The sequence below is a fragment of the Engraulis encrasicolus genome, chromosome 19, assembly GCF_034702125.1.
Source record: "Engraulis encrasicolus isolate BLACKSEA-1 chromosome 19, IST_EnEncr_1.0, whole genome shotgun sequence".
In the NCBI taxonomy this organism is placed as follows: domain Eukaryota; kingdom Metazoa; phylum Chordata; class Actinopteri; order Clupeiformes; family Engraulidae; genus Engraulis; species Engraulis encrasicolus.
Window position 1 is genome coordinate 26,976,787 of NC_085875.1, and position 22,605 is coordinate 26,999,391.

The 22,605-nt window shown below is 45.1% G+C and overlaps 1 protein-coding gene across 2 annotated transcripts in view; it reads right to left on the reverse strand.

The window, feature by feature from the left end:
• Positions 1–2,468: 2,468 nt before the first annotated feature.
• The window catches only part of setd3 (SET domain containing 3, actin histidine methyltransferase), a 54,914-nt gene continuing 34,777 nt past the window's right edge, over positions 2,469–22,605 (reverse strand). For both annotated transcript variants that reach the window (XM_063183956.1, XM_063183957.1), the window contains exons 7-13: positions 20,426–20,484; positions 17,746–17,860; positions 15,856–15,930; positions 10,675–10,841; positions 5,803–5,888; positions 3,645–3,805; positions 2,469–3,177 (exon numbers count right to left, since the gene is read on the reverse strand). In XM_063183956.1, coding sequence (XP_063040026.1) covers positions 2,500–3,177; positions 3,645–3,805; positions 5,803–5,888; positions 10,675–10,841; positions 15,856–15,930; positions 17,746–17,860; positions 20,426–20,484 — 1,341 coding nt within the window. In that variant the 3' untranslated portion in view covers positions 2,469–2,499. The remainder of the gene's footprint in view (positions 3,178–3,644; positions 3,806–5,802; positions 5,889–10,674; positions 10,842–15,855; positions 15,931–17,745; positions 17,861–20,425; positions 20,485–22,605) is intronic.

Genomic DNA, 22,605 nt, shown 5'->3' on the forward strand with positions numbered 1-22,605 from the left:
TCTTACTGTACAGAAAGAGCACAGACAAGTTTCAGTCTTGTTCAGTCACTGGTGAAGTGTCAGATATTTATTATTACAAACATTCTCTTTTTTTCCGTTGGCTTTTTTTTGTACTAAATTCTGCTCAAATTGAAAAATACTTTCAGAACAGGTCAAAGGGCTGACAGGTGGACCACATTCCGGGTGCATGGTTTCGTGACCAACCCGGGTAAGGTAACTAAATAAGGTAAGTTTTAAATCTCTAGAAAGAGGGGCTCTCATTGGCTCATTCTATTCAGCATGACAGTGATTGGCACACTGGGTATGAGCTCAAAAAATATACGTTATTGCTTAATAAATGGCAAGGTTTCGATCCTCTGCTGGGAGCTTCCACCAGAGGATTGAAACATTGCTGTTTGTTAAACAAAAAAGTGTACTTTTGGAATTTATTCCCAATGTGCAGAACACTGACACACTATCTACTATTTGTCTAGCAGACCTGCATTACAGCTTGTGGGTGTGCACACCCCAACTTTCAAACGCCTTCTTTCTGTTCAGCAATACTAAACCAAAAAGGTTGTCATACTAGCAGATTTACCACTTGCATTAAAGTAACCCGGTGAGTCACTAAACTTGCTCTCTGGAAGTAACCAGGAGGTGACAAAGTTAGACAGTGCTTTACAAATACAACAAATGATGACTGAAATAATGCATTTAAAACTAGATGATCTGCACATTTGCAAGGGCAGCAGCGTAGCAAAATAACACAAATGAAGTAAAGACACAGGGGGGGGGGGGAGCCAGTGACACTTCACATTGTCATCAGATATACAAAGGGTGCATTCCAATATGCAGACTTCCGTCCTCCCTTGCACGCTTGCATGCTTGTGATGATGTGATGATGTCATCGACGACAGAAAATTAATTAAATATCTTGCAAAAGCACAAATTTCATTGTCATTTTCTCATTTGCAATCCGGACGGTGGATGAAAAACAGTCCACCAAAAGTTGTTGTGGCTCGGGAGACAGCGTGGAAACGTTATTGTTTTCTCCACGGAAGCGAGGCCAGGAGGCAGGGCGAGGCCACAAGCACAAGTGGAGGACGGGAGGCCGCATATTGGAAAGCACCCAAAGACATACAGCATATTGATATATTGCGCACTCTGCCTGGACATTCGGGGGTCTATGATTGGCATTCGTTTCCTCCAGTCAGGATGAAGAACACAGAAGGGGCACTTTTTTGCTGTGACTGGTGTCAACAACTTGTGCCTACAAGTCCTGTTTGCAACATAGATATAGCTTTCTCTTTTAAGGCTTTCAAATTGAAACAAAATAATACAAGCAAGAACAAAAAAAAATGTATCCAAGTCCAAGTGTCACTGTTTTGAAAAACCAATGACTAATGATTATATTATGTATGACCTTTGAACTTTCTGAGGGAAAGAGATCGACCGTCCGTCCGTTCTCGCATCACCCTCTGTCTCACATGTCACAGTGGGTCACTGTTAGTCCATACTGCTTAACAAAATTAAAAACCATTAAAATCATAAAAAAAGACTACAAAATAATCAAAAAAGTTGAAACAAGACTTATTTTAGTGCGATGACGCTGATTGTTTCCACAAAAAAAGAAAAGTGCAACTGGATACTTCCGAACCATTTCTGGGTCTCTGTTCTAAAATATTAGTATGCTTTAATCTTACTCTCTAGTCCTAATCTGTCAATCCACTGGATTCAGCACAGTAGGCAGTGAATGGAATCTCATGACATCCGCAATCACAACTGGCATTGGTGAGGGAAATTAACGCTAGGCTTGTACCAGCTTTAACAGAAGTAAAAGAAAAGTGAGAGAAAGAAAGTGAATAACTAAAACAAAATAAACGCCCTGCAACTGACTTCAGTAATCTCAATGATTGTTTTTGGTTGTTTTGGTTTTTAAAGCCAGGGACTAATCAGTAACTAAATCACAAAGCTTTACGTTAAATTGCTTCACAGATGTTAAGCAGCTGCAGTACAAGATAATTCTTGGGCTTTCTGTTTAAAAAAAAAAAAAAAAAGACATTAGCCTCACCAGCTAGGACGGCATGTTAACAATGACAGCGAGACATCCTTTGGATGCCATGATGTCCCATGTATACGATGACAACAGGACACCCTTTAAAGACCTGGAACTCTCAGTAACTGCAAGGAGGATACACACACATGCTGGCTACTCTGCACATCTATATTAATAAAAATAAAACAAAAAACAAAAGAAGACAAATAAAAGCAAACCTCTAAACAAATAGAAAATTAAAACAAAAAAAGTGAAATTGACAGTTGAACCTTTTTTAAAGTTGCTAATTGTTAAATAGCTCTTCTTGCATTTTACTTAGTTTTCCTGTGAGACATCGAAAGTAACATAAAAAGAAAAAAATAAATAAACTTGCAGTGCATGTGTTTGTGTATCTGAACGTGTGTGTGTGTGTGAGAGAGAGACTGTGTGTGTATGTTGCTTCAAAAGCAGAAGGACTTTTTTTATTAATCTACAGTGTCCATATACCCTTCAACAGTTCTCTTCTCTACACACTCAGCCACAGTCAAGTCCTCCTGATTCTCTTTCTTCTCCTCCATCTCCTTCATCCCTTTCTCACTCTGCGCCTCCTTCTCCTCCATCCCCTCTGACTGTGAACCCACATCAATGTCCTTCTCCTTCCTCTGCACCTCATCATCCTCCTTCTTCTGCTCCTCCTCCTCCTCCTCCTCCTTCATCCCTTTTTCATTTTCCTTCTTCTGCTCCAGCTCTCCTTTCTCCTCCTCCTCCACCACCTCCTCCTCTTCTTTCGTGCTCTTCTTCTCCCCATTGAGGACCACAGCACCTCCCTTCTTCAGCTCCTTCACCTCCTCCCCATCCCCCTCTCCTCCTCCTCCTCCTCCTCCTCCGCCCCCCTCCCCTTCCTCCTCCTCCTCCTCCTCCTCCTCTTGGAGTTTGCGCAGTATGACGGGCAGCTTGGCGTCTGTGTTACTGAGCAGGGCGAGGTCGCTCTCCTCGTAGAGGGGTAAGGGCGCGTTGGCGTCCAGCTGCTGCCGGAAGTGGAGTCTCTTGGCGGTGCCGGCGGCCGCCGCCCTCTCCAGGATCTCCTTCTCGGCCAAGCGGAGCTGGATGGCCATGCGGGCGTGCAGGGACAGGTCGGCCTTCTCAAGGAGAACGCGGTCCTCCTGAAGAAACAGTATACAGTATCCACTGAGTATACAGTATCCACATGAATAAACACACATACATATATGGGTCATTTTTTTAAATTATTATTTGGCTGAGACGTCAGGTGGTACAACCTACAAGATATATGTATAAGTATTAACCCATTGATGCCTGACGCTGCGAAGCACAACATTGACCCTCGTGCCTGAAGCTGCATGAGATATTTTTAGGATCCCTCAGGATCTCTTGATTAGACACACACAGAGATGGGCAACCTGGATTCATGACTTAACAATCCAGTGCCACATATTCCAATTTACCTGGTTATACCTATCCAAATCAACAAGTTGATCATTCAACCAGCCAATCACCTGGTTGAATTGGACAGGTAAAACCTCATATGCCACACTGGACTGTAAATGAATTCAGGTTGCCCGTTACTGCAGGCAGACACATATACGTACAGACGGACAAAGACACGCACCTGGGAGGTGGTTTTGTATGTCTTGAGCAGGAGGGAGGCGCGCGTCTCCAGGAAGGTCCAGAGCTTGATCTCGTTGTCCCAGCTGACGGGGAACTCTGTGTTGCCCAGCGTGAAGATCTTATTGATGGCACGCTCACCCACCAGGTAGTCCTTCAGCTCCTCTGGAGGACACACACACAAAGTCCCAGGCAAGACGAGGCAAAAAAAGTGAAAGCCGGTTTAGCATATGTCATATGCAGAGCTCAATGTGCATCATAAAACTAAAAACATAAACATAGCAGATGAGAGAAGAAAGCATACATGCACACACACACGTGCACACACACACACGTGCACACCCGCACACGCACACACACGTGTGCACACACACTCACACACACACGTGCGCAGGCACACACTTACCCGTGCACACAGACAGACATACATCATATTAAACCCATTGTATACATCTGCATATGCAATTAGTGTGACAGTCAGGTACAGTAGTGGCATTAGTGACACCAGATGGAGTGTTACCGCAGAGATACACCAGCGGCGACGCGATTCAAGCGACAGAGTGTAGCAGCAAGCGATACGAGAGACTGAGGAGACTAGAGTATGTCCGTACAGGCAGAAGGCAAAGCATTCAAGCATTCCCATTGGCTGTGGTCACTGACCTCTACACAGTCATTGGCTGTCGCGGCTTGTCGCCGAACCGCGTCATAAAAAGTTGAAAAGATTTCAACTTCAAATTGTCGCGCTCGTCGCGCAAATCGCTCTAGTCTCCAGAATCGCTTTTGTCTCTCGACTCAATACAAAGTCAATTACTTCCGTCGCTCGACTCGCTCAGATCGCCGCTGGTGTATCTCTGCGGTTATGGTGAGGGTCTGACTAGAGCAGGCGGTTCCCAATCTTTATTAAGACAAGGGCCCCTATAAACCGGTGGATTCCAGATGAGGGTCCCCCTTACATGGGTCGTGCCACCCTATTTTTAGACCCCACTTTGAAAACCACTGGACTAGAGGACTAGTAGAGGAAGCACAGCGGGAACACAGTGGGATTAAGAACAAGAGCCAAGGGCCAGGAGGGAGGGAGAGAGAGAGAGAGAGAGAGAGAGAGAGAGAGAGAGAGAGAGAGAGAGAGAGAGAGAGAGAGAGAGAAAGTGAAAGAGAAAGAGAGACGGAGAGCAAGGAGGGAGGGAGAAAACAATGAAAGAGAAGAAAGGGAGAAAGAGAAGGAGACCAAGAAAGAAATGGAGAACAGAGAGAAAGTGGGAAAAACAGGAGGGAAAAACGAGGGAATGTGAGGAGAGAGGAGAATGTGAATGAAGATGAGAGCAATTAAAAGAGGGAAAGTGGACACGAAGTGACAGATAGAGAGCAACAGAGAACAGAGAAAAGGTGTGGAATGGGAAGAATCAAGGAAGATCTCCTTCCTTACCCATCCACACTCCCCACTACCCCCCTCACCCCTTCATCCCCACTCCACCGACCCCCACCCTCACCCCTCCTCATCCCAACGCCACAGACACACACACACTATAGGGGCCTTGGCGGTCTTAAAAAATTAACATACCAAGTGTGAATAATATATGGCGCGGCCTTAAGAGGTCTTGCCAGAGGACACGGCTCCCTGTGTGTGTGTGTGTGTGTGTGTGTGTGTGTGACACGACCTCGTGCTTCCTGGGATTTATGACACGCGGCCTTCCTGTGAGCGTGCGCACGCACATCAACACACACGCACACACGCGCACACACACACACACACACACACACACACACACACACACACACACACACACACACACACACACACACACACACACACACACACACACACACACACAGTATGAATATTTCACACACTTGCCATGCCTCCCTCATCACATCTACACAACTGTCTTGATCAATTAAACACCTCTGGGATAGCGGCTCAGTGTGTGTGTGTGTGTGTGTGTGTGTGTGTGTGTGTGTGTGTGTGTGTGTGTGTGTGTGTGTGTGTGTGTGTGTGTGTGTGTGATGTAGAACATGTCTTCTCCACTCGCGTTTCATGACATAGGGGCCTGGAGGAGGCCATGGGGAGAAGCTGCGTGTGAGAGGAGATCCCTAACTCACTCACTCCCAGTGTGTGTGTGTGTGTGTGTGTGTGTGTGTGTGTGTGTGTGTGTGTGTGTGTGTACCTTCAGTCATGCAGAAGACACGCAGGAAGGCCAGGAGCTGTGCGGAGATGGGAGGGTCACTGCAGTGCAGGGCAAAGATGCTGGACCTGGACACAGAACAACATAACACAACACATGATGAGTTTATGGACTACATCACACTTCATAAAATTACATTACATTGCATTTGGTAGACGCTTTATGACCAAAGCGACTTTCAAAAGAGGACATAATCATAGCCAATATCGCTGGCAGATACAAAGTGCAGAGGAAAGGTACAGAACAACAAGTGTGGATGCAAAGAAGGGTTAGTTTTTTAATATATATATTTAAAGCAGAGTACACACACACACACACACGCACACACGCACACACGCACACACACACACACACACACACACACACACACACACACACACACACACACACACACACACACACACACACCACACACACACACACACACACACACACACACACACACACACACACACACGCACACACGCACACACGCACACCATGTCAAAAGTCTGGCCCGGCATCAAACATTAGTCTAGTAGATAGTCATGAGAGAGGAGTCTCTACAATACACAAACGCAGTTGTAAAGTACGCAAAAAAAATACGCACACAGCTTAAAATCTCACAGAGAGGGTCACACACACGTACCATCACAACCATACCACACACTCACTCACTCAAAAAACGTTATTCAAAGTCAATCAACGGGCACACACAGACACACGAGGGACAGAAAAATACACTGAACCTGAGCAGTCTCTGACCTCTAGTGCACTTCTATCATCTTCAACCAGATCAGTGTAAAAGGTGCTAATGGAAGCTAGGCACTTTAGCTTTAACAGACCACTCATATACACACCACACACTACATGCAACACACACACACACACTACGCAACACACACACACACACACACACACACTACGCAACACACACACACACACTACATGCAACACACACACACACTACATGCAACACGCACGCACGAACACGCACACACGAACACGCAAACACGAACACACACACACGAACACACACACACGAACACACACACACTTCCACCACTCCCCTGTAAAATCCACCGCTTGACAATTGATTGATTTAAAGTGAAGAGAGGCCAGTGAACCCGATGCATTTTTAAAAACACGCCAAATCATTCATAATTTAGTCTTTAATTACGGAGGCAGGTCAGTCACGTGTGTTCACACGCACACGCTCTCTCGCACACTCTCACACACTCTCTCTCACACTCACACGCTCTTTCTATCTCTATTACGCTCACACACACATACTTATGGTGCAAGTCAGACGGGAAAACTGTACAAAGACAAAAGCTATGGATTCTCCTGTGAATACACCCAATTACCTTGTTCTCTATCTCTCTCACTCTCCCTCACACATGCACACACGTGCACAGTGCACACAACAATATTTTCATGCGATTGGTTGTATTGATCAGAGTGACAGACAGGCCTGAGATATTGCACTACAAAATACATTACACAACTTCTACAGGCCTATAATTTAATCTCTCTCTCTCTCTCTCTCTCTCTCTCTCTCTCTCTCTCTCTCTCTCTCTCTCTCTCTCTCTCTCTCTCTCTCTCTCTCTCTCCTCTCTCTCTCTCTCTCTCTCTCTCTCTCTCTCTCCTCTCTCTCTCTCTCCTCTCCTCTCTCTCTCTCTCTCTCTCTCTCTCTCTCTCTCTCTCTCTCTCTCAGCATACTCCAATTCCTGAAAAAAATGGGTGGAAAATGTCAGTGGTCCATGGAATTTCGCCTAATTTTTGCCATTTTTGGGAAAATATGTCCTGCGGTGTGACATCTTTGGTGTGACATTTCTGTAAGATACAATAAAATGATTAATATTCTGCACAAAATTATCCCCAATGCTCTTTCTGCTATTGTTCCTTTAACCCCCACCCCACACACATACTACTACATACCCGCACCCGCACCCCCACCCTCACCCACACACGCCTGTGCATCGTACAGGCAGACAACTGTGATTTCACTGCATGGTTTCACTGTATTACTTGTAATAATTGTGTGAATGTGACAAATTAATCTCCTGGTATCCTTATATCCTTGCATGATGCATGAAAAATAAGTACGGATTGAGTAAACACAATGCCTAAGCATGTCACACCACAGGACATGAAGTCACACCACAGGAAATTCATTGCATTGTGGCCATTTTAATCCTTTTGTATTCGTGACTGACCTCCGAGCTCATGCTAACTAGATAATGATTGTGTTTAACCTTAATATGTGTTTTCACTCATAAAAAACTTTTTTTCCTTCCATAAGAGCAGTCACACCACGGGACACCATAAATGAACCCAAGCATTGTGTGACAGAAACATTGCAATATGTAGACATATTAAAGGGACACTGTGCAGGAAATGGTCATAAAAGGTACTGCAACTATGTTGCTCATTGAAACTGGGCTGCCTATTGCCAAATTTGATCTTTACATGAAAGTTTACTAAGTAATAAACAAATATTTTCTAGTATGGTCCAAGCAGAGTCATTTTTGCAGCTAAAAATGGCTATTTTTGGAAATTCAAAATGGCGGACCATGGAGAAGATCCCCCTTTTCATGTATGAAAAGTGCTATTTTTCCAGTCATAATGAATACTTCGAATTTGATGGTGGTGGTAAGTATTCATGAAAAAGGTAACATTAGTGAATGGGCACCATGAAATCTGGAAATAAACAACTAAAAATCTCACACAGTGTCCCTTTAAGAGGTTAATAGTCACTATAAACTTCCACACCACTCTCCAATAACTGAGGTATAACTGGTTAGGAGCCTGTCTTTAAGACCCTTGTAGTTGGCCTTGCAGCTGCCCGTAGACAAACCTGACTTGCATGTCACCCCGCGGGACGCAATTTGTGTTACGAAATTTTACTTGTAGTTAATATTACTGTATTGAGGTTTTTTTTTCACATTCATACGTTTTAATATAAGGTTAATATTTATGTAATCATGCCATTTGCTTTATAAATGATTCAAAATGTTGTTGGTTTATTTTATAGCTGTATATATTCCAGGTTGTATTAATGTTACAGTCACACCACAGGACATTTGACATATAAACCTTTCCATAAATCTGAACAAAAATGTTTCTTCTCATCTAAGACTAATATGAAACATGATGTACCACATCTTCTTTCATTTACATTTGTTTTCAAGAGGAAAAATATCAATTTTGTAGGTTTTTAACTAATGTTACGTAAAAACAGGGCGTCATGTCAACCACCCATACCCAGCTAGGACATGTGTGCTTTGCTATCGACGGTGTGTTTTTTTTGCCCAGATTACGGTCTCCTTTTTCCCTGGCTAGTGTCACACCATGAATGCAAAACCCAGCACCTTGGCAGCATGATGATCATTATAGAATCAGATCTAATCAGTCACACACACACACGTCTCTTCATCCTCAGGTCTCCCTCTTGTGCAGTCACTGACTGTGACTGTTTAAAATCCTCCACAGGTACCACATTGTGTACGCACAAACACTACACAGTCCATCTGATGAACAAACGCACGACACAGCAAACAATCCAGGGGACAGAGAGAGAGAGCGGGACAGAGAGCGGGACAGAGAGCGAGAGAGCGAGAGAGCGTGTGTGAGAGAGAGAGAGAGAGAGAGAGAGAGGGGAAGAGAAATGGGGGGGGGGGCAACTCCAACACTGCCATCTAATTTAATTACGATGTGAAATTTAGACTACAATCAATGGGAGATTAAAAGCAGCTTATTAAAAATGTCAGGGGGAGAGTGGTGTGTTTGATTAGGCTAATGATAGAATGATGATGCTCTCTTCAAGAGAATGCCACACACCATGGAAATGCACCAGCCGTTTCAGGGCCTTCCATTAAAAAACACACACACACACACACACGCACACGCACACACTTTCAGATCCTCAATTAGGTGGAAAAATAGAGGGGTCTTCATCTCTTTACTTTAACCATTATTACACTCACACACACACTGCAGTTCCCTCTTGTCTGTATTATTATACTAAAGGGATATTCTCAACATTTACAATTGAACAGATACAGTCACTCACACACACACTGCAGTTCCCTCAATATTCTCAAAACTCACAATTTAACAGATATACTCACATGCGCGCGCACACACACTCTCCGAGCCCTTGCCTGGGCCATTCCACTCCTGACAGCGTTTCAGCACAGCGCAATACAATAAAATACAGTGCCCCATATATTCACAGCAATAACCCTCTTTCAATACTGTGCCCGCTCAATACAATTACAGAGACAGCTCTTGGCCCACTCCATACCACGGCTCCACAGTGGGCCATGTTCCTACACACAAAAATGAAAAGCACAACACTTTCATCAAATCACTTTTCTTCCCTTTAAATTATTGTGCTTTTTCGATGGCGACGACAAGTACAGTAGGCCAAGTGTTTCTTTTTTTGCATGGAGACTGAATTTGATACTTTGGACCTGTGAGTGAGTGCCCCAAAACCATTGCTATGGAGACAATGATACCACATAGCCAATGCTAGGGGGAAAGAGGGATTGGCTGCTCTGGCCAGTACGTCTGCGTTTGTGGTGTTTGTGTGTGTGTGTGTCTGTATTCTGGATGGTATTCCGGACTAGGCCAGCACCTCTGCTTTAATAGCACTGAGGATGAGAATGTTTCTGTATACCCATCAAGAGGGAATTCCTGCTTATATTCCCACATCTCTGCCTTCATGATGGTGTGTGTGTGTGTGTGTGTGTGTGTGTGTGTGTGTGTGTGTGTGTGTGTGTGTGTGTGTGTGTGTGTGTGTGTGTGTGTGTGTGTGTGTGTGTGTGTGTGTGTGTGTGTGTGTGTGTGTGTGTGTGTATGTGTACTCACGAGGGTATCCCTGCCCTGGCCAGCACCTCTGCTTTCATGGCGTAGAGGCGTTCGCTCTTGCTGACGCCCAGCTTGATCTTCACCCTGTCGTGGGCGTTCTCCTCGAAGAAGAAACCGTTATGGATCACAAACTCAGCGTTGGAGCGCGTGCCGTAGAAGATGTAGATCTGAGGGAGGGAGGGAGGGAGAGAGAGCAAGGGAAACAGAGAGCACAGACAGAGTGAGAAAGGCAGGGAGAGCAGAAGAGAGAGAGAGAGAGAGAGAGAGAGAGAGAGAGAGAGAGAGAGAGAGAGAGAGAGAGAGAGAGAGAGAGAGAGAGAGAGAGAGAGAGACAGGCATATTTAACCTTTGTTAACCCATTTACACCGAAATCAGACAGCACTTACATTCCACTGTGAATGGTACTTGCCCTGTCGCCAACATTTTAAACCCCCTCCCTATTCGCAGTTACATGACACAACAGAGAGAGAGAGAGAGAGCGAGAGAGAGCGAGAGATAGATAGATGGATGGATAGATGGGTGGATAGATGGATGGATGCACAGAACGTGAGATGTCGGCGTCAGGCAACAGTTTGACAGTTCCAATATAGCTCCATTCCCTTTCCGATCCCAAAAATACACCCCCAATTTTTCATTCAAATAAAATTTCACGAGATTGAGTCACTATTTTGAGTCAGCCCGCCGCTGATCATTTTTCGCCACCGTTCCAATTTCCACCGCACAATAGTGTTGCGTAATAAGGAGCCATGGATAGAGGCTAGCTGCAGCTGTGAAGAAGCACCTCTCGGCTGTCAGGCACCGTAACTATGGTTATGTCTTAATTAGCCTGCTAGCTCCTCTCTAGTCCCCAGTCTTCAGTCTCTTCCTCCCTCCTCATTTAAACACTGCATTTGGGGTGTAAATCACAGGCTACATGACGATTCTATATCGATAACTTATTATTCTATGCGATGCGATTCGATTATTTTCGATACTTAAGAATGCCCCACGATACGAGTATGGGCTAGCTGCAGCTGTGCAGAAGAAGTGCTCAGCTGTCAGGCACCGTAACTATGGCTATGTCTTAATTAGCCTGCCAGCTCCTCTCCAGTCTCCAGCCACTTCCTCCCTCCCTTCTCATTTAAACACTTCATTAGTGCAACTGTTTTTTGGCCAGCTTCTTCTACTGGACCACCTCGAGGCACCTTATATCAGGACATTTTGCACCTAGTGTTGGAATGGCTTTCTGCAATATATCTGATCTGTTAATTTTCTGTGGGCAGTTGTGTGCAATTTGATTTGAACTTTTTGGACAAGATAAGACAACCTCAAGACAATTTATCTGGACACGTTGCACCTCCTAGGACACTGTGGGTCTCTGTATCACCTCTCTTTGGTACATTTGGTACGTTTGGTACATTCCTTTTTTATTTATAGGCTTTAGAAGTTCAGTAAAATAAATGAATGACTAATTCATTCATTCATTCATTCATCGTTATGAATTCAAAGTAATGAATTGAAATGATGCATACAACATATACTGTTTACACTGTATGGATAAAGCAACGACTGAGTCATGAATATTTAAGCACTATATTATAATACGATGGGGAGGTATTGACAACAACACAACGGCATTGTGTGTGTGTGTGTGTGTGTGTGTATGTGGGTGGGCCAGGGCAATAGGATGGGGCACACATCGAAAGCCGACCATACACATCTCCACCTCTTTTACACTTACACTCACTTGCATGCTTACACACACACACACACACACACACACACACACACACACACACACACACACACACACACTCACACTCACACTCACACTCACACTCACACTCACACTCACACTCACACTCACACTCACACTCACACACACACTCACACACACACACACACACACACACACACACACACACACACACACACACACTCTCTGCCAGTGTGCGCATGGACGCATACACACACACACACATGGACGCTAGGCATGGTACGGTTTGTGTTGCAAACCGAGACCGTACGGTTTGCATGTCACGGAACGGGGTAGTGGGCAACCGCACGGTGCCCACGGTTTAAAAAAAAATAAAAATAATAGAGTGACCACCGGCGGACGACGCTATTAATCCTACTACTTTTACAAGCATAAAACACAAAGACTACGTAGGATATTGAGTGTGGAAAGACTGATTTCTATCAGCCAACTGAAAGGCATAGCCTAATGTAACAGCATGCGCCAGCTGACAGCTACAGTAGCAAGTGCAGGTCGGTCAGCAGCGTCACCCTCTCCCCACGTTAGCGCAAGTGACTGTTCCTAGCCTTTATGCTGACCATTTTAAATGAACATGAATTTACAAACAATGACAGTGTGGATTAGCAGAACAAAGTAAACTATGACTTACGTTACAGTAGCCTAGTGTAGGCTATATCCACGTGGCATTGAATGGGGATTCCGGACGGCAAAATGCGAGATAATTGAACATATCCATCAGATTCACTGCGCTGTCCTTAACTGCAATCAACTGTAGGCCTAATTATATGTAGCCAGTTAAACTCTGATGGACGGAAGGGGACTTTGTGCTGTTGCCTAGTTAACATTGATGTTAAACACTAACAAAAATAAAATTTGACTGTTTTAAAAGGCTTAGCTTCACAGAAGTTTTGTGAAACATTCTTGTGCATACACTTCTAAAAAAATCTTTTAAAATTATTTGTTACCTTAACTTTTACATTTTAACATAACATAACCCTATCACTTGTTCACTTAAAATTGAATTTGACTTCTGATTCTACTTCTATGCTTCTCACGGCCGGCAGTTTCATGATAGGAAGCAACTGATTCATAAGCGCAAAACTCGCAGAAAGCGGTATCAAAATAAAAGTTAAATTCGTTCTCAGTGTGTCATTAACCAAAATAGTCATACTGCACTGACCTAATGGTCCCATTGCCTACAGGAGTGCAGCTGTTTTATTTTTACACGTCAAATGTGTTATAGCATGTAATATTTGAATATTTGTCAACTTAAAAGTTAGGAGTTAGTTCTCCCTTTTTGTGAAATAAATGGAAGCATGTTAAAATCATTGATATCTTTCCTCTTTCAGTTGGGTTAAATGAAGTCAAATTCAACATACCCATGATAAGCTTACATTTTCATTCTAATGTTTATATAATACATTTTATTTAAAAAAATAAATAAAAAACAGAACCGTACAAAACCGAAAACCGTGACCTTGAAACCGTGATATGGACCGAACCGTGACATTTGTGAACCGTACCACCCCTAATGGACGCACACAAACACATGCGCATGCACAGTCCTCCACATCCTTTTCACGTCCTCCTCCTGCTTATCTCACACACTACATGTACAGCTGATTTACAGGATATAGAATGGTGGTGGGGAGGAAGGAGAGGGTGGAGGAACAAACAGAGAGTGGTGGTGAAAAAGAGAATGGCGCAGAAAGAGGAAGAGAAGGAAAGACAGGCAGGCACATAGAGAGAGCGGGAGAGAGTGAGAGCGGGGGAGAGAGAGAGAGAGAGAGAGAGAGAGAGAGAGAGAGCGAGAGAGAGAGAGAGAGAGAGAGAGAGAGAGAGAGAGAGAGAGAGAGAGAGAGAGAGAGAGAGAGAGAGAGAGTGGTTTGGCTCATCCTTGTGCTCAGTAGCTTTGCTGTCCCGTCAGGAAAATCTGTAGGCAGAATCAGGGATCAGGCAACTGCAGCAGGGAGAAGGGGAGAGAGAGGGGGAGGAAGTGGGTGAGAGAGAAAGAGAGGTAGGGAGAGAGAGAAGGAGGGGGAGAGGGAGGGGGGCAGGAAGGATGAAGCAGAGGTACGGGGTGGAGAAATGGAAGCTGGAAAGGAGAGAGAGAGAGAGAGAGAGAGAGAGAGAGAGAGAGAGAGAGAGAGAGAGAGAGAGAGAGAGAGAGAACACAGAAGTGGAGGCTAAAGGAGTAGGGAGGAGAGAGGAGGGCAGGGTCAAACACACACACACACACACACACACACACACACACACCATCACTCTCCAGCACCTGTCTCCCCAAATCTTATCAAATAATTCCCATTCTGGGCAGAGGGACTCGGAGCCTGGGCCTGTCACAGACCTGGAGAGGAGAGGAAAGGAGAGAGGAGAGGGGGGAGAGAGAGAGAGAGAGAGAGAGAGAGAGAGAGAGAGAGAGAGAGAGAGAGAGAGAGAGAGAGAGAGAGAGAGAGAGAGAGAGAGAGAGAGAGAGAGATATATTGATAACAGGAGAAAGAGAAGCAAGAGAGGAGAGAGGGCCAAGGAAAAAGGGGAATGGGGAAGTGAGAAGAGATATGAGTGAGGAAGAAAGAGGGAGGAGAGGAGGAGAGGAGTGGGAAGGAGAGGAGAGGAGAGAAGAGGAGGGGTGGAGAGGAGAGGAGAGTGGGGAAGAGGAGAGGAGAGGAGAGGAGAGGAGAGTGGGGAAGAGGAGGAGAGCGGAGGGGAGGAGAGGAGAGGAGAGGAGAGGAGGAGAGGAGAGCATTCTCTCTGGTGTCTCTCCTCCCGTCGGCTGATCTGAATGCTTGCACACTGATATTACCCACGGGCGCACACACACGTACACACCTGGCAGATGAACGCCATTCTGACACACACACGCACACGCACACGCACACGCACACGCACACGCACACACACACGCACACACACACACACACACACACACACACACACACACACACACACACACACACACACACACACACACACACACACACACACACACACACACACACACACACACACACACACACACGAGAGGTGGGGGCTTGTTTGTAGGTGTGTGTAATGTACACACACACGAAAACACACAGTCAGGGAGGGTGCATTCAAGTGGACATGGGAATACACCAGCGTTGGTTTCCTGTCCTCCCACCTGGAGCATGGCTCCTGTTTCACAGCCACTTTTGGAAAGCTCATTGGGTTTGTTTTGGCATGGAAACGTGCATAGTGCCTGTGAATATGGAATCTATATCCATGTGTTTGGGCAGGTGCGTGTGTGCATTAGAGAGAGAGAGAGAGAGAGAGAGAAAGAAAGAGAGAGAGAAATAGAGAAAGAAAGAGCGATAGAGCGCTAGAGCAATAGAGAGATAAATGGAGATAAAATGATAGAGAGATAGACAGACAGACAGATAGACAGATGGAAAGACATACACATACACAACCATGCCTGGGTGCCGTACCTGTTCGTTCTCTTTATAATCCTGTAGGGCCACACACTCACAGCGATCGTCCTCGAGATTGTAGCCAGTGGTAATCTGAGAGAGAGTGAACAAAAACACAATAAATTCATATACACATACAGAAAAAAAATGCATGTGCACACACACATGCGCTCATTCACACACACACGCGTGTGCGTACAAACACACACAAACACAACAGTACAGCACATATACAGTAAGCAGAGAAATGAAGACTAGAAATTCCTGCATGTGGCAATGACATTAGTGTCAGTGCAGTGGGCCACGGGGGCGTTTTTTTACACCTCACACACTAAACACAACAGAACAAGACACAAAAACAATCCAATGCATAGAACAGCAAAAAAAAAGAAATAAAGCAAAGACATATTTGTTTAAATGTATAATTTAAACACCTAATGGATATTAAGAGCCACGACCACAGGGTTGGAATGGAGAGCAATTTTATAAATGCAACCGAATTAGGGAAATGAAAGGAGAGGGAAAAAAGGCGCTTGTGTCTAGAAATCTATGATGAAAAATGCAAAGGGTTGCAAGACTACATTTTTATTAAAAAAACACAAACCTGGGGACTACACTGCAATCCCCCCATTTCATTAAGCCCCTTAATGACTCCCACTTTCTCCCGTTTTTTTTTGTCCGCCAAAGCAAACAAGATTTAATTTCGCATGTACGTAAATGCGTTTTGCTCCCGTGTCGCGACAAGAAGACAATATATTGCGCTGTGGCAATGACCACCAGGCAATCAAAGGAGCTGTGGTGGAGGTGAAGGCAAGCGATCCCCGGAGATCAACGCACACTAATCAACTGTAGAATAGCGTTCGCTGGCTCCACAATGCAGCTCATGCAGCCTTACAGTGGCCAAATTTAAAGCCTCATTTACACACACAATTGTTTTTTTTTTTGGTATTTGTATTTGTGTGTGTAAGTGCGTGTATGCGTGTTCGAGAGTGGGTGTGTGAGCAATCCACTCAATACAATAAAACGCCTCTCGAAACGGTCTGCATGGCAGCATGCGTGTGTGTGCATGCGCAAATCTTTGCAATGCACACATTACAAAAAAATGCCTCTTGGTGTAACCTGATGGCAGCTGTGTGTGTGTGTGTGTGTTTTGGAAGCGATTTCACACTGAATGTGAAACGTTCACTGTTTGATCCTGACCACTGTTCACTGACCCTTTACTGGTGTGACAGATATGTGAGGAGCTAAGGGGACACATGACATAACAGATGGCCAGAGCCAGTTTCATAGCAAAGAGCCAATTTACTGTCCATGGCCATGGCCTGCAAGACTGACATTACCTACTGCCTGACGAACCAGCAGAGGGCTTAATGAGACACGGAGAGAGGGAGAGAGGGAGAGAGGGGGAGAGAGGGAGAGAGAGAGAGAGAGAGAGAGAGAGAGAGAGAGAGAGAGAGAGAGAGAGAGAGAGAGAAAGAAAGAAAGAAAGAAAGAAAGAAAGAAAGAAAGAAAGAAAGAAAGAAAGAAAGAAAGAAAGAAAGAAAGAAAGAAAAAAAGAAAGAAAGAAAAAAAGAAAGAAAGAGAGAGAGAGAGAGAGAGAGAGAGAGAGAGAGAGAGAGAGAGAGAGAGATAAGGCCATTTTTGTGTCAATATAGAAGATGACATCCAGCTACAGCAAAGGAAGAAAGAAAGCTGTGTTTCTCTGTGTGTGTGTGTGTGTGTGTGTGTGTGTGTGTGGTAGTATTAGTAGTAGAAGTTACCAAGCCGTTGGTGTGGTTGCACATGTCCAATGGTGGGATGAGTTATTGTGTGTGTGTGTGTGTGTGTGTGTGTGTGTGTGTGTGTGTGTGTGTGTGTGTGTGTGTGTGTGTGTGTGTGTGTGTGTGTGTGTGTGTGTGTGTTACTCACCAGGCCGTTGGTGTGGTTGCACATGTCCCAGAGTGGGATGAGTGCCAGGGTGACGCGGCTGCCGTCCTCCGTGGGGATCTGGTTCTGACGAGTCATCACCGAGGACACCGCCCACCTGGCAACAGGACAAATAGAGGTCAGACAGAGGTCAGAGTAACAGAGGTCAGACACGGGCAAGTTCGATTCCTGACCAGCCAGGTTAATGTAATGTGGGGAGTAATTAACCAGTGCTCTCCCCCATCCTCCTCTATGACTAAAACATTTTTCTTATTTTTTTTAAACTGGTTTTATTTCAGTTAATGGAGTTAACTAGGTTAACTATCATGGGTAAACAGGTAGGGCGTCAGGCTTGTAGCCAAAGGGTTGCCAGTTAAACTGCCGAGCTACCAGGCTGGTGGGGGGAGTGGTAATTAACCCATGCTGTACCCCATCCTCCTCTGAGACTGAGGTACCCTGAGCATGGTACCGTCCTGCTCCCTTGGGGCGCCATCTGGGGCTGCCTCCTTGCACGTGTGAGGCATAAATACGATTTTGTTGTGTGCAGTGCGCACCGTGTGCTGTAGAATGCTGTGTCACAAAGACAGTTTCCCAGGCAGGATTTCACAGACAGAGGTCATTACCGTACTCATGCCAACTAAGGTCAGATACTGATGACAACACATTAGATAAATAAAATAAGATGCCAACACAATGCCAGCATAGGTTAAATGTGTTGCTAAGGCCAATAGAGGTTAAAGTTGTTACAGATGCCAAAGCAATGTCAAAGTACAGTAGGTCGTTATGACTTGATGCCAACGCAGGTAAAATACTGATGCCAACACAATGTCAACACAGGTCAAATGTGTTACTGATGCCAAAGGATGTCAACACCATGTCAACAAATACAGTTACAGAGCAAAGGTGTTACAAATGTCAACACTGGTCAAATAATAATATTATTATAGATAGCAACTAAACGTGTTACCAAATGATGGCAGCACAGGTGAAACACTGTACCAGAGAAATTCTTAAAGATGCACCGTGTAATATATTTAGTAGTTCATTTCCAGAATCCATGCTGCCCCATTCACAAATGTTACCTTTTTAACTAACACTTACCACCACCATCAAATTCTAAGTATTCAATATGACTGGGGAAAATTGCACTTTTCAGACATGAAAAGGGGGATCTTCTCCATGGTCCGCCATTTTGAATTTCCAGATATACAGTGTAGACATGTTTAGCACCAAAACTTACTGCACTTTGGTCATACTGGTAAATATTAGTTTATTCCTTAGTAAATATTCATGGAAAGATCAACTTTGGCAATAGGCAGCACAATTTCAATGAGAAGCATAGTTGCCTATTATACCTATTCTGGCCACAATCGTACACAGGGCACCTTTAAGATATGGTGAGATTTATCTAAAATCTAAAACATTATTCATGGCTGCCCAGGTCAAAACTGATAACTGACTATGCATCTAACCAGACAACTGACAGTCACACTGTTAAGCCATCACTTGTGAGGGCAAGAAGAGACTGTCAAGTTACTGTATCATAACAGGACTGATATAAATGAACACTATAAAAGGGCAGTCAATGACTAACACCACATCATCACAGCAACTGTTCAGTCACAGTGAAAAGGATAATCTTGTAATTCAATAAAATATTAATATATTAAATTCAAGTTAATTAGTCAGTAAAAAAACTACTTAAGCTCTACTAAAGGAGCTTAAAATGAATAACATACAATATTTAAACACATTAGCCTTTTGTAATATTTCACTGTATTCAGCATTTAGAGGTCAGGTCAAGAAGAATTCTACTTTTCTCTGCTCTGTTTTGTTGAGTGATTTGTCACTCAAGCCCACAGACACTTCAGGTTGTGGAGCGGACTGACACACTGATGGCAGAGAGCTGTGTGTGTGTGTGTGTGTGTGTGTGTGTGTGTGTGTGTGTGTGTGTGTGTGTGTGTGTGTGTGTGTGTGTGTGTGTGTGTGTGTGTGTGTGTGTGTGTGTGTGTGTGTGTGTGTGTGTGTGTTACACATACGTGCGTCACTGTGTGCGCGACACATGGACGAGCCAGTGTGTGTATGTGTGTGTGTGTGTGTGTGTGTATGTGTGTGTGTGTGTGCGCGCTATTCATAGGCACGCCAGCGTGTGTGCGTGTGTGCGTGTGTGTTACCCTGAGGGGCGCGAGCTTGCATCACATTCTCTGCAGCCGCACATGAAAGCGCACTCAATATAAATTATTCCCTCAAAGATAATTCCCCCTCTAATGAAAGAACAACCAACACAAATGGCCCCATTTGGGGGGGGGGAGACGCTTCCGACGGCGGCTACAGTTTTGGCAGTTTTTAGAGACATCCCAGCCCTTACACAACGAAATACATACACGCACAGACGCACGCACACACACACGCACAAATCAAAAACACAACGGGACACACACCGAGACATACAAAGACAGACATACGCACACACTTAACATACTGTCTGGAAAGTGTGCTGGGCTAAGTTTGGAAGGCATGTGTGTGTGTGTGTGTGTGTGTGTGTGTGTGTGTGTGTGTGTGTGTGTGTGTGTGTGTGTGTGTGTGTGTGTGTGTGTGTGTGTGTGTGTGTGTGTGTGTGTGTGTGTGTGTGTGAGTGTGTGAGTCCCATAAAAGAGTGTTGTCAAGGTACCAAGACACCAACCTGTAGTCGTCAAAGGTGAAGGCATCCTTCAAGGGCAGCTTACTGGCATTAGGGTGGGTCTAGAGGAGGAGAGGAGAGGAGAGGAGAGGAGAGGAGAGGAGAGGAGAGGAGAGGAGAGGAGAGGAACAACAAAGAGTTAGGAAGAGATAATAGTAATACACCAGAATAGTAGAGAAAGATTACTGCACATTAAGCAGAAGTGAGACAGAACAAGAGAAGACAGTGAGGGGGGTATATCGTTATATACATCACAATATATTATATTCAAATATTAGAAGAAAAGTGTGTGGTTTTGTTTGAGAGAGAGGCGTGTGTGTGTGTGTGTGTGTGTGTGTGTGGGTTGGAGAAAGAAAGAAAGAAAGAAAGAAAGAAAGAAAGAAAGAAAGAAAGAAAGAAAGAAAGAAAGAAAGAAAGAAAGAAAGAAAGAAAGAAAGAAAGAAAGATATACTGTACTGTAGAGAGAGAGAGAGAGAGAGAGAGAGAGAGAGAGAGAGAGAGAGAGAGAGAGAGAGAGAGAGAGAGAGAGAGAGAGAGAGAGAGAGAGAAAGCAAAAGACAAAGCAACAAAAAGAGCCCCTCAAAAGAGCCCCTGATATCAGTGTGAGGGATTTCATTATGCAGCCGCCTAAGAGGCTCCTAACAAGAAGGAGGTGCAGGTGAGGAGAGGAGAAGTGAGGAGAGGAGGGGTGGGCAGGGGAGAGGAGAGGAGAGGAGAGGAGAGGAGAGGAGAGGAGAGGAGAGGAGAGGAGGGGACAGGAGGGGGGGAGAAAAGTGTATGTTGTGTGTGTGTGTGTGTGTGTGTGTGTGTGTGTGTGTGTGTGTGTGTGTGTGTGTGTGTGTGTGTGTGTGTGTGTGTGTGTGTGTGTGTGTGGTGGTGGAGGAGGAGGAGAAGGAGGGGTGTTGTTGGTCCGTGCGTCCGACCAGAGCAGAGCAGAGCAGGCAGGCGGGAGTCGAGAGCAGGCAGGCAGGCAGCGCTGGGCTGGGATCATGGTGGCATTAGCCCCCCATACATCACTGTCAGCTTAATTTGTTGTGCCCAGCAGCCGTCATAAATCTGCACCATCAATTTGGCTGACAGAGAGCCGGTGGTGCCACCGAAATCTACATTTAAAGCCACAGAACGCACCCCCTCCAAGGGCTCATTTGCACCAGCGCATGTCACACCGACCGACCCAACCGACGAGGAGAACGGAGGGAGGAGAAAGGAGAAAGGAGGGGGGGGGTAGGATGGAGGATGGAGGATGGAGGGAGGATAGGGGGAGAGAGAAGGAGAGCGCAGGACATGGGGATGGAGGATGAGAAGGGAGGGGGGTGGAGGGGAGGAGAGAGGAAGAGAGAGAAAAGGGGAGGGGGGAGGGAAGGAGGGAAGAGAAGGGAGGGACGGTGAGGGAGAGAGCAGGGGTGAAGGAAGGAGGAGGAGGAGGAAGGGGAGAGGGGGAATTTGAGGGGGGGACACTAACTAGAAGGACAGGGAAGAGGGGGAGAGAAGAGAGGGACACTCATAAGGTGATAGAGAGATGAAAGAGAACGGGGGCAAGAAAAGTATGGGGTGGGGAACAGAAGATGGGGGAGGGAGGTTAAGGAGTGCCCAAAATAAAAAAGGAGAGAGAGAGAGAGAGAGAGAGAGAGAGAGAGAGAGAGAGAGAGAGAGAGAGAGAGAGAGAGAGAGAGAGAGAGAGAGAGAGCGCACGAGCGAGAAGGAGAGAGAGGAAGAGAGAGAGAAGGGGAGAGGAAGAAAGAAAAAGAATGATACTGTGGGGAGGTTGAAAGGGAAAAAAAAGGAAAACAAAGGAAGAGGACAAGTGAATAAAAGACGAGAGACAAAGCTAGGTGGAATATGACCAGGTCTAATGCAACCTCCTGTACACTATACACACAACCCCACTCACTTCTCTTCCCCCCACATCCAACCCTCCTATTTTTCATCCCCACATTCTCCTCTCCTCCTTTTCATCGCCACATTTCTCTCATTTCCGTTTCCCCCATCCCTCCTTTCCGTCTTCCGCTCATCTCTCGCTCACCATGCCCAATACTGTAAAGAAGACCATTGTCATATCATCTTCCATGAAAAATTAGTTTAAAGTGACCGTTAAAACAGGTAAGGTTCATTTCAGGTTTATGGGAGACAAATATGGTTTATTTTCTGCATATCATATCTAGAATGTTCTTGAATTAACAACA